At 39.9% G+C, this 21,079-nt stretch overlaps 1 protein-coding gene and 1 pseudogene across 1 annotated transcript; both read right to left on the reverse strand.

Annotated features, from left to right (window-relative positions):
* Nucleotides 1-7,173: 7,173 nt before the first annotated feature.
* Nucleotides 7,174-16,545, reverse strand: LOC124485921 (annotated as a pseudogene).
* A 3,445-nt stretch (nucleotides 16,546-19,990) lies between these two features.
* LOC124485923 (putative gustatory receptor clone PTE01) lies at nucleotides 19,991-20,929 on the reverse strand. The gene is made up of 2 exons (XM_047047821.1): nucleotides 20,362-20,929; nucleotides 19,991-20,328 (listed from the first exon to the last, which is right to left on the reverse strand). Exons 1-2 carry the CDS (start codon nucleotides 20,927-20,929, stop codon nucleotides 19,991-19,993), a joined length of 906 nt encoding a protein of 301 aa, XP_046903777.1.
* Between the last annotated feature and the right edge of the window lie 150 nt (nucleotides 20,930-21,079).

A 21,079-nucleotide genomic window follows, 5' to 3' on the forward strand; every position in this document is an offset into this window, starting at 1 on the left:
GAATAGCATCTACATCAACCAACTATGAACCCCCTGCTATTTCCATCTCCCCACCCCTTCACTACAAGATAGCCTGACTTACTGATCAGCAACCTGGAATTTGCATGTTCTCCCTGTGCCTCCCTCACATGGGTTTCTCTCAAAATAACCAGAATACAAATAAACATGCAGAAAAGATGGCAGTCCTGGCCATGTCCCTTGCTAGGACATGGCTGTGCACTTGGACTTGGCCCCAGGATGCAGTTGATATGACTGACTGCTGCTCTTGGCTGTGAGAGTTACATTACATGCTATGATTTTATGCTTCAATCACATCAAAAGGAATACTGTAAGATAAAAAAGAAGAAACAAAAAGTTAATATTTTAGTTGATAGAATTGATGCGTCAGGGTTCGAGTCCGGTCTTGGCTGTGTGCTGCATGTCTCTCCCTCTCTCCCTCTCTCCCTCTCTCCCTCTCTCCCTCTCTCCCTCTCTCCCTCTCTCCCTCTCTCCCTCTCTCCCTCTCTCCCTGCCTTGCCTGGTACACTTCTCTTAGATAAACTGTCCAATAATGCATGAAAAATGCCTGAAAATGTCAGTAGGTTAGGTGGTTCAGGGATGGCAAAGGGGAAGGGGGTCCATGGGATCCAGGCGGTTCTGGGGGGGTTGTTCTTGGGTGTGGGGTGGAGGGGTCTGTGTTGGTTCCGCTTATTAAAGTTGTTGAGGGAGGGGATAGGTCCATGTTCAGAACAGGAGCAAAGTCAGGTTATTGTAGAACAGAGGGTCTGTGCTTGGCGATCCAGCTTGGATCCAAAGCTATGGAGAGCGATGGGATGAGATCCTATGAGTGTATTTGTACAGTATATATCTTGGCTAACAAAAATAAACCCATTATGAAAGTCTGATTCATAATCACAGCGGTACCGTAATTGGCTGTGTGATTTTTTCCACTTCAGTATTAAACAACGCAAGGCCGTAATCATAGTATATATGATTGACACATCATATATATGAGGACACATCCCCCCCCAATTTTCAAATCTGGTCAAAATGTACCCCCCAATATATTGATATAAAAATATAAATGTGCCATGCTACGACAGGCAACCACGCACGATGTCCTGAATTATCATAAACATTTTAATTCATCCCCTCAATTTTGACTCCATGGCTATGGCCTTGAAACAGGGTCCATGACCATTTTTGAATGATTATTTATTGGATACTGCCCCCCTGTGGCACATTTCTGAAGTGAGCCTTTCTTGTCATGCATTCCTCAGTTGATACCGGCAATTTCTTGCAATTTTTAGCAGGCTGACTGAAGTTACCATAAGAGCAGGTTAATATAATGCAACAAACATAAAGACAACAGCATCAGACCCCAGCTGGCAGCTCATAGTAGGGGCTGCTCTTTATGAAGACTCACTCTCTCAATCAGATCTTTTGTCCTCATTCATAGAAACAAATGAATGCAGCTCTCCTGTCCTGGCCACTGGCAACAACACAGAAGGAGACTTTGTGGGCTTTCCTCTGTAAACCCAAAGATTCCCAGACTCTCCTCAGAACTGATTACAGCTTGAAAGGCTTTGAAATCTCATTAATGAATGCTGGTTCCCTGACTGCCTCGTTAATCTTCCCCCTGCAATGCAACAGTGTTAATGTGGGCCAACACCAATTAGACCAATCAGATTAATTCAGCCTTAACGCGTGACTCGACCAAAAACAGGCGCACAGCTGGGCTCTATGACTGCAGTTATGTGATTTGCCCACGTATTTCTGTCTTCAAGACGTGTATTGTTTCAATCTTGGGTGTAAAAAATCTATCTGCAAATAGCAGAGTGTGGGAATCTCTAGGTCCACTCTCACAAGGCGTTCTCTGCTGACATGCAAAACCAACCACAGTGTGAGTGATTCAAGACCATCTAGAAGCAATTGAAAGTGGAAAGAATACTGAAGTTTGTCTGTGTTTACTCCCCCCACTCATAAGAGGTAGGGGAGGTAGATTAGAGGTGGGGGAGGTAGATTAGAGGTAGGGGAGGTAGATTAGAAGTATATTTCACCGGAAGGATTTCCTTCCTCCAGAGCAGAGAGGGAACAGGTTGCACTTCTGCTCCCCCCCCCCCCCCCCCCCCCCCCCCCCCCCCTTCAGTCCAAACCTCCAGCATTACCCTTCCCCACCCCAGCTCTCAACCCCCCCTCCCTCCACCTCCCCTCTCAGCCACCCACAACTCTGCCCATCTATTTGAGCAGCGTGGGTCCTCTGGACACGTTTTAGCCTCGTGGCCTCCATGATGCAGTCCACCTCCTGATGACATTCCCCCTGAGGCAAGTACGGCACTTCACCCTACTTGCCTCGGGGGGAATGTCCCTGTACTTACTGTAAGTCGCTCTGGATAAGAGCGTCTGCTAAAATGACTAAATGTAAATGATTACACGTGCAGTAAATGTATTTGTGTATGTGTGTGTGTGTGTGTTTGTGGGGGGGGGGGGGGGGGGCTGAATCAATCGTGGGACCTTAAACAAATGTATGCATGTGTGTGTGTGTGTGCGTGTGTGTGCGCGTCTCTGCACTCTGATTGGACGGACAGGAGGAAATGACATCACATCAGGACAAACAATGTAGAATGAACTTGGACATTAAGGTACAAATAAAGTGGCATCTATGAAGGAAACAGCAGCCAGTGGACAAAGTCAAAAACCATGGTATTGACAGTCTGGGGTGTACTGTGAGAGCAGACATGGACATATTGATGTCTCTATCCCAGAGCTACAACTGCTAACAGCTAGATGGTGCAGCGTGGGAACTGGAGTTCCTTTATCAGCTTGTTTTCCGGGTCTGCTTAATGTTTGGCCTTAGACATGGATAACGATGAACAAAAACACTGGCAACAAGCTGGTGGTCAAACAGGCCTGGGTGATGACACTCACACCCACAAACAGGACCACATCTCCACAAGGAGAGTGGAAATGTTTCATTAAGGAATGAATGACCTTCCTGTTCCCTGAGTGACTCATAAGGACATTGAGGGTTCAAGGACTAGAAGCACACAGTGCGTTACTGGGCGTGGAAAGGGTGTGCGGAACTATCTTCACTCACGTTGTTAAGTGGGTATTAAATGACCTAGGTATTGTATGGACTAAGTACTATATGGACTAGGTAGTATATGGACTACGTAATGTGTGGACAAAGAAGGTATTGTGAGGGTTAGGCATAGATGGACTTGGACTTCTTGGTAGGTACTGTGTGGTTAAGTATTGCATGGACTAGGTGCCATATGGGCTGTTGTTGATCAACACGACTGCACTGTATAGGCTGGGTCAGACTGGGGGTTGGCGGGGGAAGAGAGACATATTCAACACCAGCCAGGTTTAGACAGGGGGCCACACACACACACACTCACACACTACACCCCACCACACACACATTCACACACACACATGCATACCGTCAACAACACTGTAGATTTACAGTGAACATGCTGTGCTTGATACAGTGTATACCAGGTCTATGGTACTACTTACATTCATAGTCACATAATATACTTAAAGACATGAGACCTATTGCCTTAACCTCTCACTTAATGAAATGTTTTGAAAGGACTGTACTAGGGCACTTAAAGAAGCAGGTATGTGCCTTTCAGGACCCACTACAGTTTGCCTATAGAGAAGGGCTGGGTGTGGACGATGCCCTCCTCTACCTGTTGCACAGAGTATACAGCCATCTGGAGCAAACCTATGCATCTGTACGAATAATGTTTTTTGATTTTTCTAGTGCTTTTGACACACTGCAGCCACATATTTTAGCCAGCAAGCTTTTAAATTTTAACCTCAACAGCTCCACTGTTGCATGGGTCACAGACTACCTCACTAGTAGACCCCAGTTTGTATGGCTTCATGGTACTAGCTCTGGCATTATTACCACAAATACTGGGGTCCCACAAGGTACGGTTCTTTCTCCGTTTTTATTTTCTATGTACACCTCTGACCACAGGCATAGCAGTGAACTTTGTCATTTACAAAAATTTTCGGATGACTCTGCCCTAGTTGGCTATATAACTAAAGATGCCAATACGGCTTACCAAACAGAAGTTGATAGCTTTGTCAGTTGGTGTGAGGATGCCCACCTGATTCTTAATATTGATAAGACGAAGGAGCTCATTATTGATTTTAGAAAGAAAAAAGCACAGGCAACCCCCATCCTCATTAGGGGACAGTCAGTTGAGGTGGTCCCCTCGTACAAATATCTTGGTGTACATCTGGACAGTACACTTGACTGGAAATTGAACACCCTTGTCATTTTTAAAAAGGCCCAGTCCAGATTGTTTTTTTTAAGGAAACTCAGGTCATTTGAAATCAGCAGATCACTTCTTAATGTTTTTTATCACGGTATTGTTGCAAGTGTCCTTTTTTATGCTGTTGTTTGTTGGGGTGGCAGTTTGACAGTAGAGGACAGGAACAGGGCCAACAAACTGATAAAAAAGGCAGGATCCATTATTGGTATGAGCCCTGATTCTCTGGAGGTCATCACGGAGCAGAGAACCAGGAGGAAGCTTAGGACTGTCCTGTCACATGACGACCACCCCCTGCACTGCACTTTTGTTAGAAGTGGAAGGAGCAAACGTCTCCTGTTACCAAAGTGCTCTACAGAGAGATTCAGGAGGTCTTTTGTTCCTGCAGCAGCTAGGCTTTTTAATCATGACTGCTGATTTGATTTGATTGTATTACTGCACATTGCTCATTTGCATGTTATGTATTCCCTGTTTTGACCTTCTATTTTTACTGTGGTAGTGGACCACACTCCCCCTGTGACTATGCTTGTTTTATGTTGTTACTGTATTCCTGTTTTGTATGTTGTACAGACTATGGTGGCAAACCAGTTTCCCCATTGGGGATCAATAAAGTAAATCATCACCATCATATATTAAAGTATTTGAGCTCAAGTCTCAACCATGATTTATTGAGGCAAACTATTGGTTTAGTCAAGTCTTTGAGGCCTTAAGGTGAATAGTTTTGAGTGTCAGCACAGGTCTCTAGTCTCTCCAGGGTGCGTGATTTAGAGCAGCTGAGCAGGTCTGCTTGTGTCCCCTACTCACTGAGTTTGTTCAGAGTTCTCTGTCGAGGTTAATGCCACTTCTCTATTGCCATGTGTGGCGATTCTGAGTGTGAGACCATAAATGAGGGGGCTGAATAATGGCGGAAAGATAACCAGTTCTAAAGACAAGGAATTGTGGTGACTTGTAAGTCTAATGAGCCATATACAGCAACAAAATATAAGGGACCACTGCATATTTTTTTAAGTTGAGAAGGACAATTTTGAGTGAAGACAATTTTGAAACAGAAGGCTCACTCAAAATTGTCCTTTGAAAAATAATACTTATAAAAGTGTCAGGATAGTAACAATATTGTTTTGTGACAGAACTTTCACACCTTCATTCATTCGGCAAAGCCGAATGTTTTCTCAAAAGCCTTGAGTCTTTTTTAGTAAAGATGTGGGTTGTCATTTTAGGGCAAATACAAATATGCGTTCATATTACATAAAGCTCCCAAAACTATTTTGCGCTCAAATGAATGCAAAAAGATTCAAATTCGCATAAATTCCCCACCTGATCTCACATCAAACCTAGACTAGGTCCTAAAATTCACAGTATACTCACTACATAATAGCTAGACTGCACCACTTTGTATACTATACCATCATAACAGAAGGACTTTGATGCCTCTTTCTCCACATGGCAACCACTTCACAGATTCCTAAATCCTGCCTAGAGACTGCGGAGTTGGTGAACTCATGCATCAATTTAATGTTTGCAATCATAGAAGAGACACTTGCTACCAAGTTTGTAGTTGTCTCAGGCTTGTAAACATTATACTATACATTATATACATTATGTTATACATTATATACATTATATTATACATTATATACAGGCTTCTATATCCCCTCAGGAGTTCTTCTGCAACAGCAGACTTACATGTTGTCATTTCAAACAGTAACATTCCCAAAATTCACCGTTGTCAAATGAAAATCAAATAGTTTCCTATTCAAAAACTTTTATTACAGATTCAGGGTCCAGTTAAGAGACATGACAGTTCATTACATTGACAAAAAAAGTGCAATAATTCATACAGATCAGTGTGTTACAAAGACGCAACGGTAACAGATTTTCCACAGCTTGATTTGTAGTACATAGTCCTGATCCTAATATTTGATATGCCCACAATTTCATTTTCTGAATTGTTGAGTCAACAAATAAACGTATACATAAAATGTATTAAAACAGCATGCCAAGTATTGACTGCAGCCACAAACATTTCACTTGCACTATGCCATTGCATCATTATAAGCTACTCGAAGTCTCTGTAAGCTTGCTATCCTATGCTCCGACTGACTGCCCTATTGGAGCTAGGGCTTTGCTCAACTGGCCATCATCAGCAGATTTAGCAGGAATGTTATTCCCGACCAACGTGTGGTTGGTGTGCTCTTGTTCCCTTGAGACAGGTGGCTGGGCGACCTGGGTCGCGGAATGTAGCCTTAGCAAGAACAGGGCTAGCCATCGATGTATAGTTTGACCACAAATGTGCTGTGTAGAGTGGTGTGCAAAATGCTTTAAACAAAGACCTTCACCCCATCTGTACATGCAGTAAACTTGTGTGAGAGTCTGTTATCCTGTGTATAAATCATGGGACGTTGCCTTTCAATGTCCTCATTATCTGTCATCAAAATGTTTTCTATATACTTCACCTTCACTCAAACATTAAGATTATTTTCAATTTAAAAACAGACATGTTTCGACATTTAACCTCTTAAGTTTTGCAAATCATAACAACACTCTTACTAGCATTATACTGTATATAATTTAATGTTAAAAACAAAAAAGTTCACACTGATTAATATGCATAAGTTTTATGTTCTGATTTCGATAGCAATTAATATGAAAAAAGCTCCTTACGATGGTAATACTGCTCTATTAATAGGCTATATATCCCTTGATATGTACGGATGTATGGTGAATAACAAAATAATAAACTAATCCAGCATAATATATACATTTAAAATCATAATAAACTCTCCACAATAATACTGTTAGTCACGCCGGCCCATATAATTTTCTATTGCAGACCGACCCGGCCCCACATTAAATAAAGGAAAAATGATCTGGCCCTCGCAGAAAAAAATGTTAGGAGACCCCTGGTTTAAGGCATCTCCTTTGTAACTACTTTTGCGTCTGTGTAAGTAAGGCCCTTGTAGGTTCCACTGATGTTAAACCTCAGAACACTGTTATTGAGACAGGTAATTTCCACTGTGGCAGTGAAGGGGAGATCAACTGTAACTCTACCAATAGTGAAGTCAACATGTACGGTCTTTCCTGCAGGAACATCAATGGGAAAAGACAGACACTCAGTATGGCATCTCTCTTCCTCTAAGCCAGGGGTGTCAAACTCCAGTCCTCGAGGGCCGCTGTCCTGCATGTTTTAGATGTTTCTCTGATCTAGCTCACCTGATTCTAATGAATGGTCGTTATAACAAACCATTTAATTAAATCAGGTGTGTTGGAGCAGGGAAACATCTAAAACATGCAGGACAGCGGCCCTCGAGGACCGGAGTTTGACATCCCTGCTCTAAGCCATGTGGACTTTCTGTCCCCACATAACCAGCAGATACTTCTACTACCTCTGGGATTCCTGCTTTCACCAAACAGTTAAAGTTAGTTTCAAACTTGTTAGTGACAGATCATAATGACTTTTTGTTTATCGTTTTAGACGTTTCAATTTTGTATTCTTGAGGGACAGAGAAGTTGTTTCTGTAGGTCACAGACTTAATTAGCTCAGTAGCCACCTGAGGTATTACATCTTGAAGTGTGGGGTAATAGACATCCTGTGGCCGCAGTCATGCCTTTTTTTTGCCTGCTATGAACATGAGAGAACATCTTATGTGAAGGATAATGAGAGGGTTTTAAACCCATTTGTTTATGCATTCTACAAAACCTATATGGTATGGAGCAACGCCTTTCCTCAAGTGAACACCAATTACATGAGTGTAATAATAATAATAATAATACATCTTATTTAAAGGCGCCTTTCTCGGCACTCAAGGACACCGTACAGTATATGAAATACATTTAAAACAGCAAAACAAAGAATGCAACAACATTAAAAACAACAGAAGCAGGCAGCGTATTCGACATCAAATGGAATATGCAGTTTTAAACAGATGGGTTTTGAGTTCCGATTTGAAATGGGGCAATGAGTAGGGGTGTAACGATACACTCAGCTCACGATAGAAGACGTATCACGATACTGGGTGTACAATACAATACGTATCACAATATTTTGAACAACATTTTTTATAAAACTGAAATTCAATTAACAGATTGAATTATTTCCAAAACATTAAACATCTTCAATAATTGTCTTTGTTGTACATACAATTTAGTTAACTCAGTTCAAGCAATTTCTGTTAATGCAATGAATGCACGCATGACACAGGAGCAGAGTAGGTCGCGCACTGGTAGCTCAACCAATAGGTTCAAACGGACGTCATATTGTAAAAACTCTTTGTATTGCGATATATTGCTCCACAATATATTGTTCCACCCCTAGGAATGAGTCAATATTTCTTCGTTGGGGTGGTACTGCATTCCAGAGACGGGGAGCAGAGCGGCTGAATGCTATACTCCCCATGGTAGTGAGGCGGGAGGAGGGGACAGACAGGTGAATGGAGGAAGAGTATCTGAGGGATCGGGAGGTAGTGGGACCATGGAGGAGATTAGACAAATACGGGGGGGCGAGGTTGTGGATGGCTTGAAAGTAAACAGGAGGATTTTGAACAGTGTGACAGTTCAGACACTGCATCCAAAATTAGCCTAGTGGAACCAATCCCAGGCCGGGTGTGTCAGGTGGAACACTGGAATGGGGTGCACTACCTGAGCAGGTGATATCCGGCCACTTTATAGAATGCATGACGGGTAATTGGGAGAGGAGAATGCAAGGCGGGCTGGTGTGTCACGGCCCGAGAGAGCTGTTAATATACCTGATAAGTATGGACACTGAATGCGTGTCAACAGCACACGCGGGTGCAGTGTTCATTTGAGGTCATCCTCAGATCTCAGACTCAAGTGTCAGACTCAAACGAAAAGGCATCAGGTATCATAATCAGACCAGAGGTCGCCAGACTCAGGCGAAACGTTTTCAGTCTCATAAAAATCCATGTAATTCTCAGACGAAACGGCGTCAAAACCAACGTCGTCAGAAAAATCTCTTTCATTATCAGACAAAACGTTGTGAAAACAAACGTCGTCAGAAAAATCTCTTTCATTCTCAGACAAAACGTCGTCCAAACAAACGTTGTCAGAAAAACCTCTGTCATTCATAGACAAAATGCCGCCAAACCCAACGGTTCCTCTGGCTGGCGGTAGGGTGGGGGAGGTAGGGTGGGGGTGCTCTGTTGTTGCAGTGGGGCCACAATTTCCCAAAAGCCACCCGTCTGGAAAGGGATAAAAGATCATGAACATTGTAATACAATACAATTTCAAGAGCCCCTTGACAACATTTACGTGCAGACAATGTTCTGGTGACAAAAACTTTAATTGAAATGTACAAGTGTCTCACCAGTGATGATGGTTATAGAGGCAGGCTTACTCAGTTGTCCTCCATGATCCAGCACAGTACAGACTCCAACAGTGTGGTGAGTACCAGGTAGCAGGTCAGTCAGTGTTGTGCAGCAGTCTCCAGTCTGTGTTGGCTGGGACTCTGTTCCTGGGCTGCTGTAGGTTATGAGGAAGTGATGTGGGATTGTCTTCATTCCTTCAGGCCTGATCCAGCGCAGGGTCACAGAGGAGGGCTGTAACTGCTCTGTGGTCAGGTCAGTTGGCGATGGAACTCCTTAAGTGAAAGTTTTTTTTAGATTTGATAGAAACATTTTGATTTGCAGTAAACACTTGCTGTTTAAGTTGGTCTGAACATTAACACCTCTATGGCCGTATTCACACTTGACTTATTTTTTCAGAAAAATGCGCTGCCTTCAGCGCCTTTTTACATGCAACCCTATGGGAAAAGGAAAAAGGCGTCCGCCTTTTTAAAAAGCAGCAGCCTTTTAAAAACTTCTAAAAAAGCGCAGCACCCGACGCCTTTTTGAGTTCAATTTTCTAAACTTTTTAGAAAAGCGCTGGGTGACGTCAAGCGCCTTTCTGACAGCTGACCAATCAGGACGAGGAGAGTAGGTACGAGTGTACCTTTGATGAAGAAAATTACGTCACCCTGCTGAAAATGATGGAGATGGGTCACATTTATGGAACTATCTAATTGAAAAGTGAATGTTTCAATTATTCCTTATATTATACTCTAAGTTGTATTATGGGAAATGTGATGCTAAGCTCTGACTGAGTAAAAACAATAGAGGTGTGAAAACGTTGGTTTTAGCAAAGGAAGATAGGGAAGTACCACTCTAAGGAATGCAGAGGCCTAGCCGTAAATTAGAACGTACACATAAGGCCAAGCTGCAGGAAAACTCCTCCAAACCAAGATAAGTGTGCACCCAACACGAGCCTGGACATGGTCAGATTTATGTAAGGACAGAGATGCCAACGTGACCCAGCTTCTGTAATCAGAAACCCGAGTATAGGGGCCAATTGGGTGACAAAGCGTAGAAATGGTCATCAACAGAAAGGTACCAATAATGTGAGGATGCATAATGTATCTGTGACCAACTGTATTGTACCAATAGCAAAAAATGACACAAATAATAGGCAGAAAATACAGTATAAAAGGGACTGTCCGGAGAGAAACGGACAGTCTGCTCTTGGGAGCTTACTCACTTGGATACCTTTTTTTACCCTGTGTTGGAATAAACCTTTGCATCAATACTCTGAGTTTCAGTGCATCTGTTGGGACTTAGCCTGATTTTTGACTGGTTTGGACTTAGAATAATTTTCAACGTTGGGACTTAGCCTGATTTTTGACGGGTCAACACTTAGAATAATTTTCATCGTTTGGACTTAGTTTATTTTTCACTTGTCTACACTTGGAATAATTTTCAACCTTTGGACTTAGTTTATTTTTGACTTGTACGGACTTAGGATTTTCCTCACTTCGACACTCTGATTTATTTTCACTATACACGGGAACTGGAATAATTTTTTACGACACCTTCCTTAGTAACCTTCTACCTTAGTTACCAGGCTATGGCTCCTCCAACGCCAAAGCTAAAGCAAGTAATTGCATTTTATTCGCCATAGTAGCTAGCTGTCAATAAGTAATCAACGGAAAATATTCTGTATAATAAACTCATTAATAATTATATGCAGACCTCACAGAACTGAAATCCAGTCTCAAATTCTCCCATTCACCAGTCGAAATTCAGGAAGAAAACATCTAAATAGATGTTAAACATTTCTCTGCCCAAATCAGTAACCTTGCCAACGTAAACAATGTGATGCAAGAGACAATATAATCGTATTTACCACACAGAAAGAAATCTGTAAAAATCTAACAACTGAACAGAACAAGTTCAGGAGGAACTGACAGAAACTAAATCACAGATCAACAATATCCAAAACAAAGACTTAGACATCATTTTTAACACAACAACAAATCACCAAAATATCTGGCTAACCAACAACAAAAAAGTCAAATAGATTCATTTTTTAACACTACACAAATGATCATCACAGTTTCACTAGGTACAGGGAATCAGGAAAGGATGCCCACTCTGTCTATCCCTTTTTATCCTGTTCATTGAACATCTCGCTGCTGCAATATGTCAAAACAACAACATCAAAGGAATCCAAACCCTCAACACTCCTCACAAGAACAGCCTTTATGCAGATGGCATACCGCTTTATCCGCAAGAATCATCAACATCTCTACAAGATGCCATAAAGTTGTTTCTTTAAAAAGGGTTTAAAAAATTATGAAGAATTTGAAGAGTTTTAGTATACAGGAAATATTGTACAGCACTGTAAAAGGTCAATCTTCTACAGAGAGAGCAGTAGAACAATGAAGATGTCTTACTGGTGGAGATGGTTTTAGACAATGGTTCACTTTGCTGCCCATTTGTCAACACTGTTGAGACTTCAACAGTGTACTGAGTACAAGGCTGCAGGTCAGTCAGGGTGGAGTGGAGTGGACCTGTCGTGTGTTCAGTGTGTATTGCCAGCGGTTCTGATCCAGGGCTCCTGTAGGTTATGAAGTAGCGATGAGAGAGCTGCAGTCCTTCTGTTCTGCCCCATTCTACAGACAGAGACCTGTCCAGGCTCTCTATTACTTCCAGGTAGCTGGGCTTTGGGACCGCTTTGAGAAAAATGACAACATCCAATAATTATGAGATGATGATATATTTTTCTGTATGATTTCTTAACTTTTTTCTTAAGAGAAGGAAACCATCAAACTATTGCAAAAAGTTGATGATGCTAGTGGGATTTAATACTCCTTGCCAGGTTATATAGAGCACTGATTCTTGATAAGGGACAAAACATCAAAATCTCGCAATTTGACTTAAAAATACACTATATTACTATTTAACTATTAAACTCTAAATTATTTCATTTAAAACGGCTTTACAAGTTGGATATGAAAGATTTGTGTGTGTTTAGACCCTTAGTTTAGCATATATTTATATTATTTTATAGTCATTTTATAAAATACCGACACTGTACTATGAAAGCCCATGCAAATGAACTCGTCCTCCATAGAGGTCACAGTATTAAACTTTTTAAAAAGTGTTTTAAAATGCCCAAAATGCCCAAATATGAATATGAGGTTAATTGGATAGCTTAATAAAATATCACAAAATACTTACAGTAAATATGGCATTATTTTATATATTAACAACAGTCTTTCAAAATCTGTCATCAATTCATGTCAACTCTGTCGGATATTTTTCTAATTCGAAATAAATCAGGCATATATTGGTCAGCTTTAACCCTGAGGACCCCCTTTGACTTCTTTCTGTTGATGGATGCAGCAGTCCAACACATGGTCTCGTATGTTGTAAAAAAATAAATAATAATTATAATATTCAGCAAACATTTGAAATCCCTGAGGTCACAGCTTTTATGTGTCGACACTGTCTTCAAAGTAGGGATGATTTCAATCAGGAATTTAGAAATAAAAGTTGGTATTTTGTTTAAGTTTACTGGCTGCTGGCAACTGAGAAAAATCTAATTGGCTGCCATTTAGTATACATGATTAAATTGAAAAAACATGTTGTTTTGTCAACTCCATCATACGTCAACTGTGTCAGATATTTTGTCTGACGGTGTTGACATGTAAGCTACCTGTCATCAATGTTGTGCACGTTCATACCTCTCATGAACTCGTTCAAAGTTCAGTTCATACAAGTAAATATGAATCGTTATATTTACTTACCATTAAAATTCTGAACGCGTTCAAAGTTAAGTTCATTTCATAGTTTTAATGTGGAAAGTGAGAATGAAAGACTTAACTTGTTTTTTAACACTGAAATAGGGTGACCACACCCTATTTAGGGGGACCTCTCTCTTGGAAGTCGCTTTAGATAAAAGCGTCTGCTAAATGAATAAATGTAAATGTAATGTGACCAGACGTCCTCTTTTACTTGGACATGTCCTCTTTTCAAGACCTAAAAAATGCGTCCGGCAGGTATTCCAAAAACGTCTGGGATTTCGTCTCGTCGGATGTTTGTGTTTCTCTGGGTCTTTCACAAACTAATTATTATGCCCTTACAAGTTTTGGAAAGTGTATCTCCCTTACGTTCCACCTTCTTGCGCGAGCTGTAGACTAGAGAAAACTGTCATTGGTCGACTGCGACCGCCTTCTCAGTGTTGCCAGATGCACGATTATTAAATACGATAATTTTGAGCATTTAATTGGTACGATACTTCGGCATTTCCAATCTGGCAACATTGAGCACCTTACTGCCTCCACTAGTTGCATTGTTTACAACAGCATGACATCTGCACCCATGCCTAATCGTAAATGTGTCTTTATTTTCTTATTTTAATATGTGGCCATATAAATAATTTATCAGGCTATTTGTTATATTTATTGCTTTAATATATGGACAAGACACATTAAACAACCACTGAAAGCCACAGAAGCACTGGACTAAATGGCACAAAAAAGTTTGTTTACATTTGTATTTTGCAATTTTGTTAAGGTATAAATAAATGATAATGCCTATGTCATTTGTAGATGCGTGAGTTCTAAAGTTAGCCAGGTTTAGTTAGCTTCTGTTACCTAGAAACCTAGCGCTATTATGTCTATGGGTCCATAGATATATATAAAGGCTAGATGTCTACGGCGGAGTCTAGAACGTCTGCACATGGCGGCCATCTTGCTACAGTGAACTCGCTCACCCATAACATTGGGTTGGTGCTATATGTACTTTTTAAATAGCCGTAGCTTGCTCAATTTTCAACCGATTTTTAAACGGTTTGGTTTGTTATCAATGTCAGAGATTTAGCTATGCCACTGCCTATTCTATTTTTTTGTAATACATAATTATTTATAAGTATGCAGTGTATACATCTCTGACATTGACAAACCAAACCGTTTAAAAATCGGTTGAAAATTGAGCAAGTTATGGCTATAGCAACGACATGGTGCAAGCATTCGATTTAGACAGCGTCTCTTCTCAGGAGAAGGAAAACATTCCGTAACGTTTTACCTAGACCTCAGATAATATGAACGTGTTCACCGTTCAATTAATTATTTGTCATTAAGTTTCGTTCAGTTCATCGTTCTCATAAAAATGAACGTGTTCAACGCGTTCATGCACACAATGCCTGTCATCAAGTAGGCCTACTCTTCGTTTGAAGTTTGATGCCCTTTCCCTTGATACCCTCTCCCTTTGCCAAGTCGAAACTAGGTAAATATCTTTAAACAGTTTGATTCTTGATTAGTTAGTCAACACCGTCAATTGTGTGTCAACACTGCAAGACGGAGGTTTTTCATTTTTTTTAAAGAAATAAATCTTTATTTTGTTCAATTGAGTGTGTTCATACATTAAAACACCAACTTATCTACATGCATCAGTGTCTTGTGTGCACAAAATCACTGATTGTATATATTAAAAAAAAAAAAATATAATAATATTTATTTATTATTATAATAATAATAATAAAAAAATGAAAAAAATAGTAAACCAAATGAAGGTAATTTAAAATGGCTAATTCCAAAACTATGTAAAATAAAATTATAAGTGTACACAATGCGATTTATCACTTAACCTTTCTAAGGCACACTATTTCTACACACTTAAAGACTTTACAGTGTTGTTGAATTGATCAAAAACACGAAAAACATATTTTTAAGTGTCAGACGGAGTTGACAAATGCCAAGTTACTCAGTGAGTGAATGTACATTTTTATAAAAAGTGGATAAAGGTTGCTGCCCCCGCGACCCGAACCCCGGAAAAGCGGCAGATGATGGATGGATGGGTTAAATTAAAAAAACTGTTCCTTTTCATTGTATGATAGATGAGACCCATGTTTATGAAGATTAAAATAAATGTAGTATAGATTTTTGTTTATCACTTTTCAAAAGTACTTTTGTCCCTCATCTCAAGAATCAGTGAGAGCACAATGTAATAAAGACATTAAAAGTATGTACGTGACCTGAGACTGTTTACTGTAGCTAATCTACTGGTACCAGTAATCTGCCATTCTGTTCACAGTTGAGTCCAGATTACACATTATTCATGGGTTTACCTGATTCTAGCTGTAATAAAATAATATTACCTGTTTTTACAGTTTTTGAAATAAAACTGCTTTGGCTTCCTTCGGCTCCCATTGTTGCCACCTTGAAATCATAATGCTGACCAGGTTGAAGCCCAGTGATTTGTACTCTGTACATGTCTTTTATGAGCAGGTTATTCTGTTCTCCATCACCCTCCCAGGTTATTATAAACGTCTTGGGTCCTTCCAGACCCTCAGGAGGTCCCCAGGTCAGAGTCACAGAGTCTGGCTTCACTGACAGGAAGCTGATCTCTCCAGGAGGCGGCAACACTGATGAAGTGCAGAATGAAAAAGATGAATAAACTAACATGAACACAAGCTTTCTTAAATCATGCAAAAGATAAAGGCTGAGTTTATCATAGGAACTATATTGCAAAAAATAATTGAGTTTTGGATATTTATAATACACACTTACGATTACCTGTATCTAGCCTTTGACGTTCCTGTTAATAAAGTACAGTTTTTTTTAATTAAGTAATTAAATTCAAAATTGTTGTTCAATTTATGAACATAAATGTTGTTTTATGGTCTGAAATGAAATATCCATAACACATTCAAAATTTCACAAGTTAGCAATCCCAGTATCAACTTAAGCAACTACCTTTCCTGCAGCTTGTTCAGCCTTTACAAAGATGTCATGTCCTCTGTGCTGTGTCACAGAACACTGACTGCAGATCAGCATGTTATCAGTCCAGCAGAACACCTCCAGAGGCCTGTGATGATCCTGGCAGAGTCTCTGCTGTATGGCTAGGTCCACATCCACCAGACTGTGTTTCTGAAACCTTGCGTCGGTGTAGTGCCTCCTGACGTGCTTGTCACAGTAGGAGCTGCTGCAGGTCAGACAGGTCTTCATGGCTCTGCTCCTTTTTTCATCATCAAAGCAAGGATCACAAAGACCCTCTCTGGATTGAACATTGAGAAATCAAACAAAACAATCACCTACACATGTGAAAGCCAGTATATTTTAGATCAGCGTGTTGATATTCAGTAATAATGCATGATGCAATCCCTCATGAACGACATTGCTTGAGTAGTATGATCTCACATTGTTGCTGAACCTCCAACCCTGAAGCTGATGGGTATATCCATGGAACGGTCACTCTTCATGGATACATGACTGGGGGTTGGTGATCCGGCTCTGTCACTCTGAACCCTGTAGGGAATAGTCATATTTTCAGTGACGTAAATGAATGCATGAATTAATAGTGAGTTTTTTTGTGTGTGTGTTGATGTCAAAATCAATAATATTGCCATTTTTAAAACAACTTACTCCTTCTCATCAGGCACGTCGTGCTCTTTGCGATTCATAAGGACAGACATTGACTGTTCACTTTTCATAGACAGATAACTGGGGGTTGGCGATACTGGTCTCTCCTCATTCACCCTACAACAATTCAGCAAAACAATTTTGCTAAATAATTAAAGTCTTGCTAATCCATTGTATAGGGGTGACTACAAAAAAGCAACAAGAACTTTCGGTACTCATGCCAACATTTAAAGACTGGGTAAAGTCAAATAGAAAAACTGTGAGAAGATTTCATCTTAACACAACCCCTTAAGGGCTGTGTTAAGGGCAGTTGTACAACAAACTGTCTAGTACAGATGGTATACTTCACCTGTGTTTCATAATTGTATGTTCCTTATTTGTGGGCTTGTTGCTGGCTGATTGTGACTCTGCATCCTCAACAGACACACTATCATGTTTGAAGATAAAAAGAACACACAAGTGACTCTTCAGAGGACCATTATCAGGCTCTGGTGACTTGGCATTATATTGACAACATTAACAAACAATGAGAATGAGAGACACTAACTCAGGTGCAAATGAGGTTCAAAATCAAAGTTGTTAACGTTCCGGGTAGATCCTACTGTAAACTATGAACAATCTCCTTTTTTGTGTAGATCTTTTGGATGTAATCAAACATACGCCAAATAAAGTACAGCTTGGCTGGCTTTCTAGAATCAAATAAGGTGTATCACTGGATTTTAAAAACACATTGTGACATATAAACTCTACATACAAATACATTTTCATCAGAAATGTTATCTATGTGAGGAATTTACCATGTAATTAGTTTGACATAATTTTGAAGTAAACGAAAATCGTTCTAACACTCAAAATGTAATAAATGCATGTTGATTTTACTTGCTCCACAAGTCGATGTTGTTATACCTTGACTGGTTTTTGGTCAGGTGACAGGCTGTATGTAATTGTCCCCTCCAGTACATCCTCTCATGTCCCCTCCAGTACATCCTCTCATGTCCCCTCCAGTACATCCTCTCATGTCCCCTCCAGTACATCCTCTCATGTCCCCTCCAGTACATCCTCTCATGTCCCCTCCAGGGGGGGGGGGGGGGGGGGTCATATAGCCTAATGCAATATGCTAAATGATAATTTATTTATTGAGCCTTAACAAAATTGCAAAGTGCAAATGTAAAACAAATATTTTTGTTTTGCATTTAGTCCAGTGCTTATGTGGCTTTCAGTGGTTGTTTAATGTCTTTAATGTGTCTTGTTCATACATTAAAGCAATAATGATAATAAATAACACATTTTAAATATTTAAATTATACATTTGGTATATGGCCACATATTAAAATTTGAAAATTAAGACACTTTTCAGTCCTCACATATTGAAGCAATAATGATAACAAAGGCGGCAAGGTGCTCACAGTGTTGCCAGATTGGAAATGCCGAAGTATCTAACCTAAGGCTCAAAATGATCGTATTGAGAGGATAATTGTGCATCTGGCAACATTGAGAAGGCGGTTGACCAATGACAGTTCTCTCTACAGTCAGAGCTCGCGCAAAAAGGTGGAACGTACGGGAGATACATTTCCAAAACTTGTAAGGGCGTAATAATTAGTCTGTGAAAGACACAGAGAAACACAAATATCCGACGAGGCAAAATCCCGGAAAATGTTGGAATCCCTGCCGGACGCATTTTATAGGTCTCGAAAAGAAGACATGTCCGGGTAAAAGAGAACGTCTGGTCACCCTAACATAACTACACACTTTCTCCATATTGGCCTGCAATCGTTTATTACATGTAATAAATGTGCATTCATGTATTTATTTACAACCTATTGTACTTGTCTTAAGGAAAGATTTAGTAAGCAGCATGTTTTGCGTTTATCTTTGGTGCAGCTTGTTTTCAGGGTCTGTTTAATGTTTGGCCTTAGACATGGATAGCGATGAACCAAAACAAAAGAACACAAGCTGGTGGGCAAACAGGCCTGGGCGATGACACTCACACCCACAAACAGGACCACATCTCCACAAGGAGAGTGGAAATGTTTCATTAAGGAATAAATGACCTTCCTGTTCCCAGAGTGACTCATATAGTCATATAGTCAGTACTATATGGACTAGGAATTATATGGACTAGCTAATGTGTGACTGACACTGACTTTCAGTTCCACTAATGTCCTTAATGCACCTTACACTAGTACTACCGTATTACACAAATACACATTTATATCATAATGTTTAAGAATGTTGAGAAAACAAATTAAGTATTCACTTCTAATTTTATTTCAAGTTATGAACAACATGATAAAAAAAAATCATGACATGGTTTGCCTCTCACTTCTCAAGAAAGGTGTGCAAACAATTTAATATTTTCATTTATTAAAACTAAATCACAAGGGTAAAAAGGCTAGACACAAACTGTCCTCCAACATGCGTAATTGTAGGATCCAATCCTGCGGCCTCCCACTAGGTGGCAGGATAGGGTCAGGTTCGACTGTAACTCAATCACACATGTAAACACGGAGCTTGATACAAATCTTTTTCCATTAAACAACATACTATGGACCAAGTTAAAGGCAATGAACTGACAAATTACATTGTTGGATTTTTGCAAAGCAACATGAAAAACACCATGTAAAAGCTACAAATCATACCCCTACTTTTTAGCATTCATAGAAGGACTAAGTCTTACAGCATTCACATTGCAGGTAACTTGCAAGGCTTGATGCTAGAGCTTGTTGCTTGATGCTAAAGCATTCACAATTGCGTTATTTGCAGGATACTTTTATATTGCTGTGAAGATATCCTGACTGCAAAAACAATCTTTTATTTCAAGTGTCATGCTTTTCATGTGAGGCAAATAAAATCTAAGGTTGAAAAGAAGCCTTACAGAGAATAAATGTTCAACCCAGAAGTCAGTGCTGCAATTTTTGTGCAATTGTTTGTGTTTGCTCAGAATAAAGTGGACTTCAGTATGATTTCATTTTTTGTAATAAAAATTTGACCCTTTTTCTACCCCCTGCACGATTACAATAAACTTCCGTTGTCATTTCCTTTTCCGGAATGGATACAGTACTCTGTTACGGATTTGAGTGAGTGTGAGACCATAAATGAGGGGGTTGAATAATGGTGGAACAATAACCATGTCTATAGACATGAAGTTCTTAAGACTTTGTGGAAAACTTATTGAGCCAAAGCGCATATGCATAACATCAAATAAAACAGCAATTGTGATATTACCTAACGCCAGTAAATGTGGAACACAGGTCCTCATGAACTTTCCTCTGCTGTCTAAGGACTTTAAACATGATTGGATTAACTGCAAATAAGAGCAAACAATGAAAATACCAAGAATAACATAAAACATTATTGTCACATTAGCAACTACATTGATCGGTGTGGATGATGTCACCCAACTGGTTGCAGCACAAGAGAGTTGAAGAATAAGCCAACCAGCACAGTAAAGTTTCTCTATGTGGGAGCCACACAACTTCAGCTGGAAAGTGAATATCATATAAGTAGACAAAAGACCTAATGGAAAAAGCCAGGAGAAGGAGACTAACTGAGCGACCCTTTGCCTGGTCATAATCGAATGATACTTCAGTGGTCTGCAGATTGCCACATACCTGTCATATGCCATCACTGCTAACAAAGAAATATCAATGCACACAAAAGAATACATTATAAAACCTTGAAAAATGCATCCTATGTAAGAGATACCATGATGATGAGACAATAGATCCACAAGGAATTTGGGATAGAAGCCTGCAGTACCAAACAGTCCATTAAGGCACAAATTACATATAAAGATGTACATTGGCTCATGGAGGTTTTTATACATGATAATAGTAACAATAAGAGTAATATTTATAATAATAATAACACAGTAAAACAGTGAAGTGAGACAGAACAATGTTACCCTGTAGTCCAATATCTCATTTAACCCAGATAGAGTTAACTCTGTGACAGATGACCCATTTTCCATTCCAAGGGAAGACTAAACCAAATCTATTATCTTCTCTGCTACATGTAAATTAAATGACGAGACTCATTATAAGCAACCTGAACCTAACATTGCAGAACTGACAAACAGGCTATAGTGAAATAACACAATAACTGTGCTGTTAATGTTAAG

The sequence above is a fragment of the Hypomesus transpacificus genome, chromosome 23, assembly GCF_021917145.1.
Source record: "Hypomesus transpacificus isolate Combined female chromosome 23, fHypTra1, whole genome shotgun sequence".
Lineage (NCBI taxonomy): Eukaryota > Metazoa > Chordata > Actinopteri > Osmeriformes > Osmeridae > Hypomesus > Hypomesus transpacificus.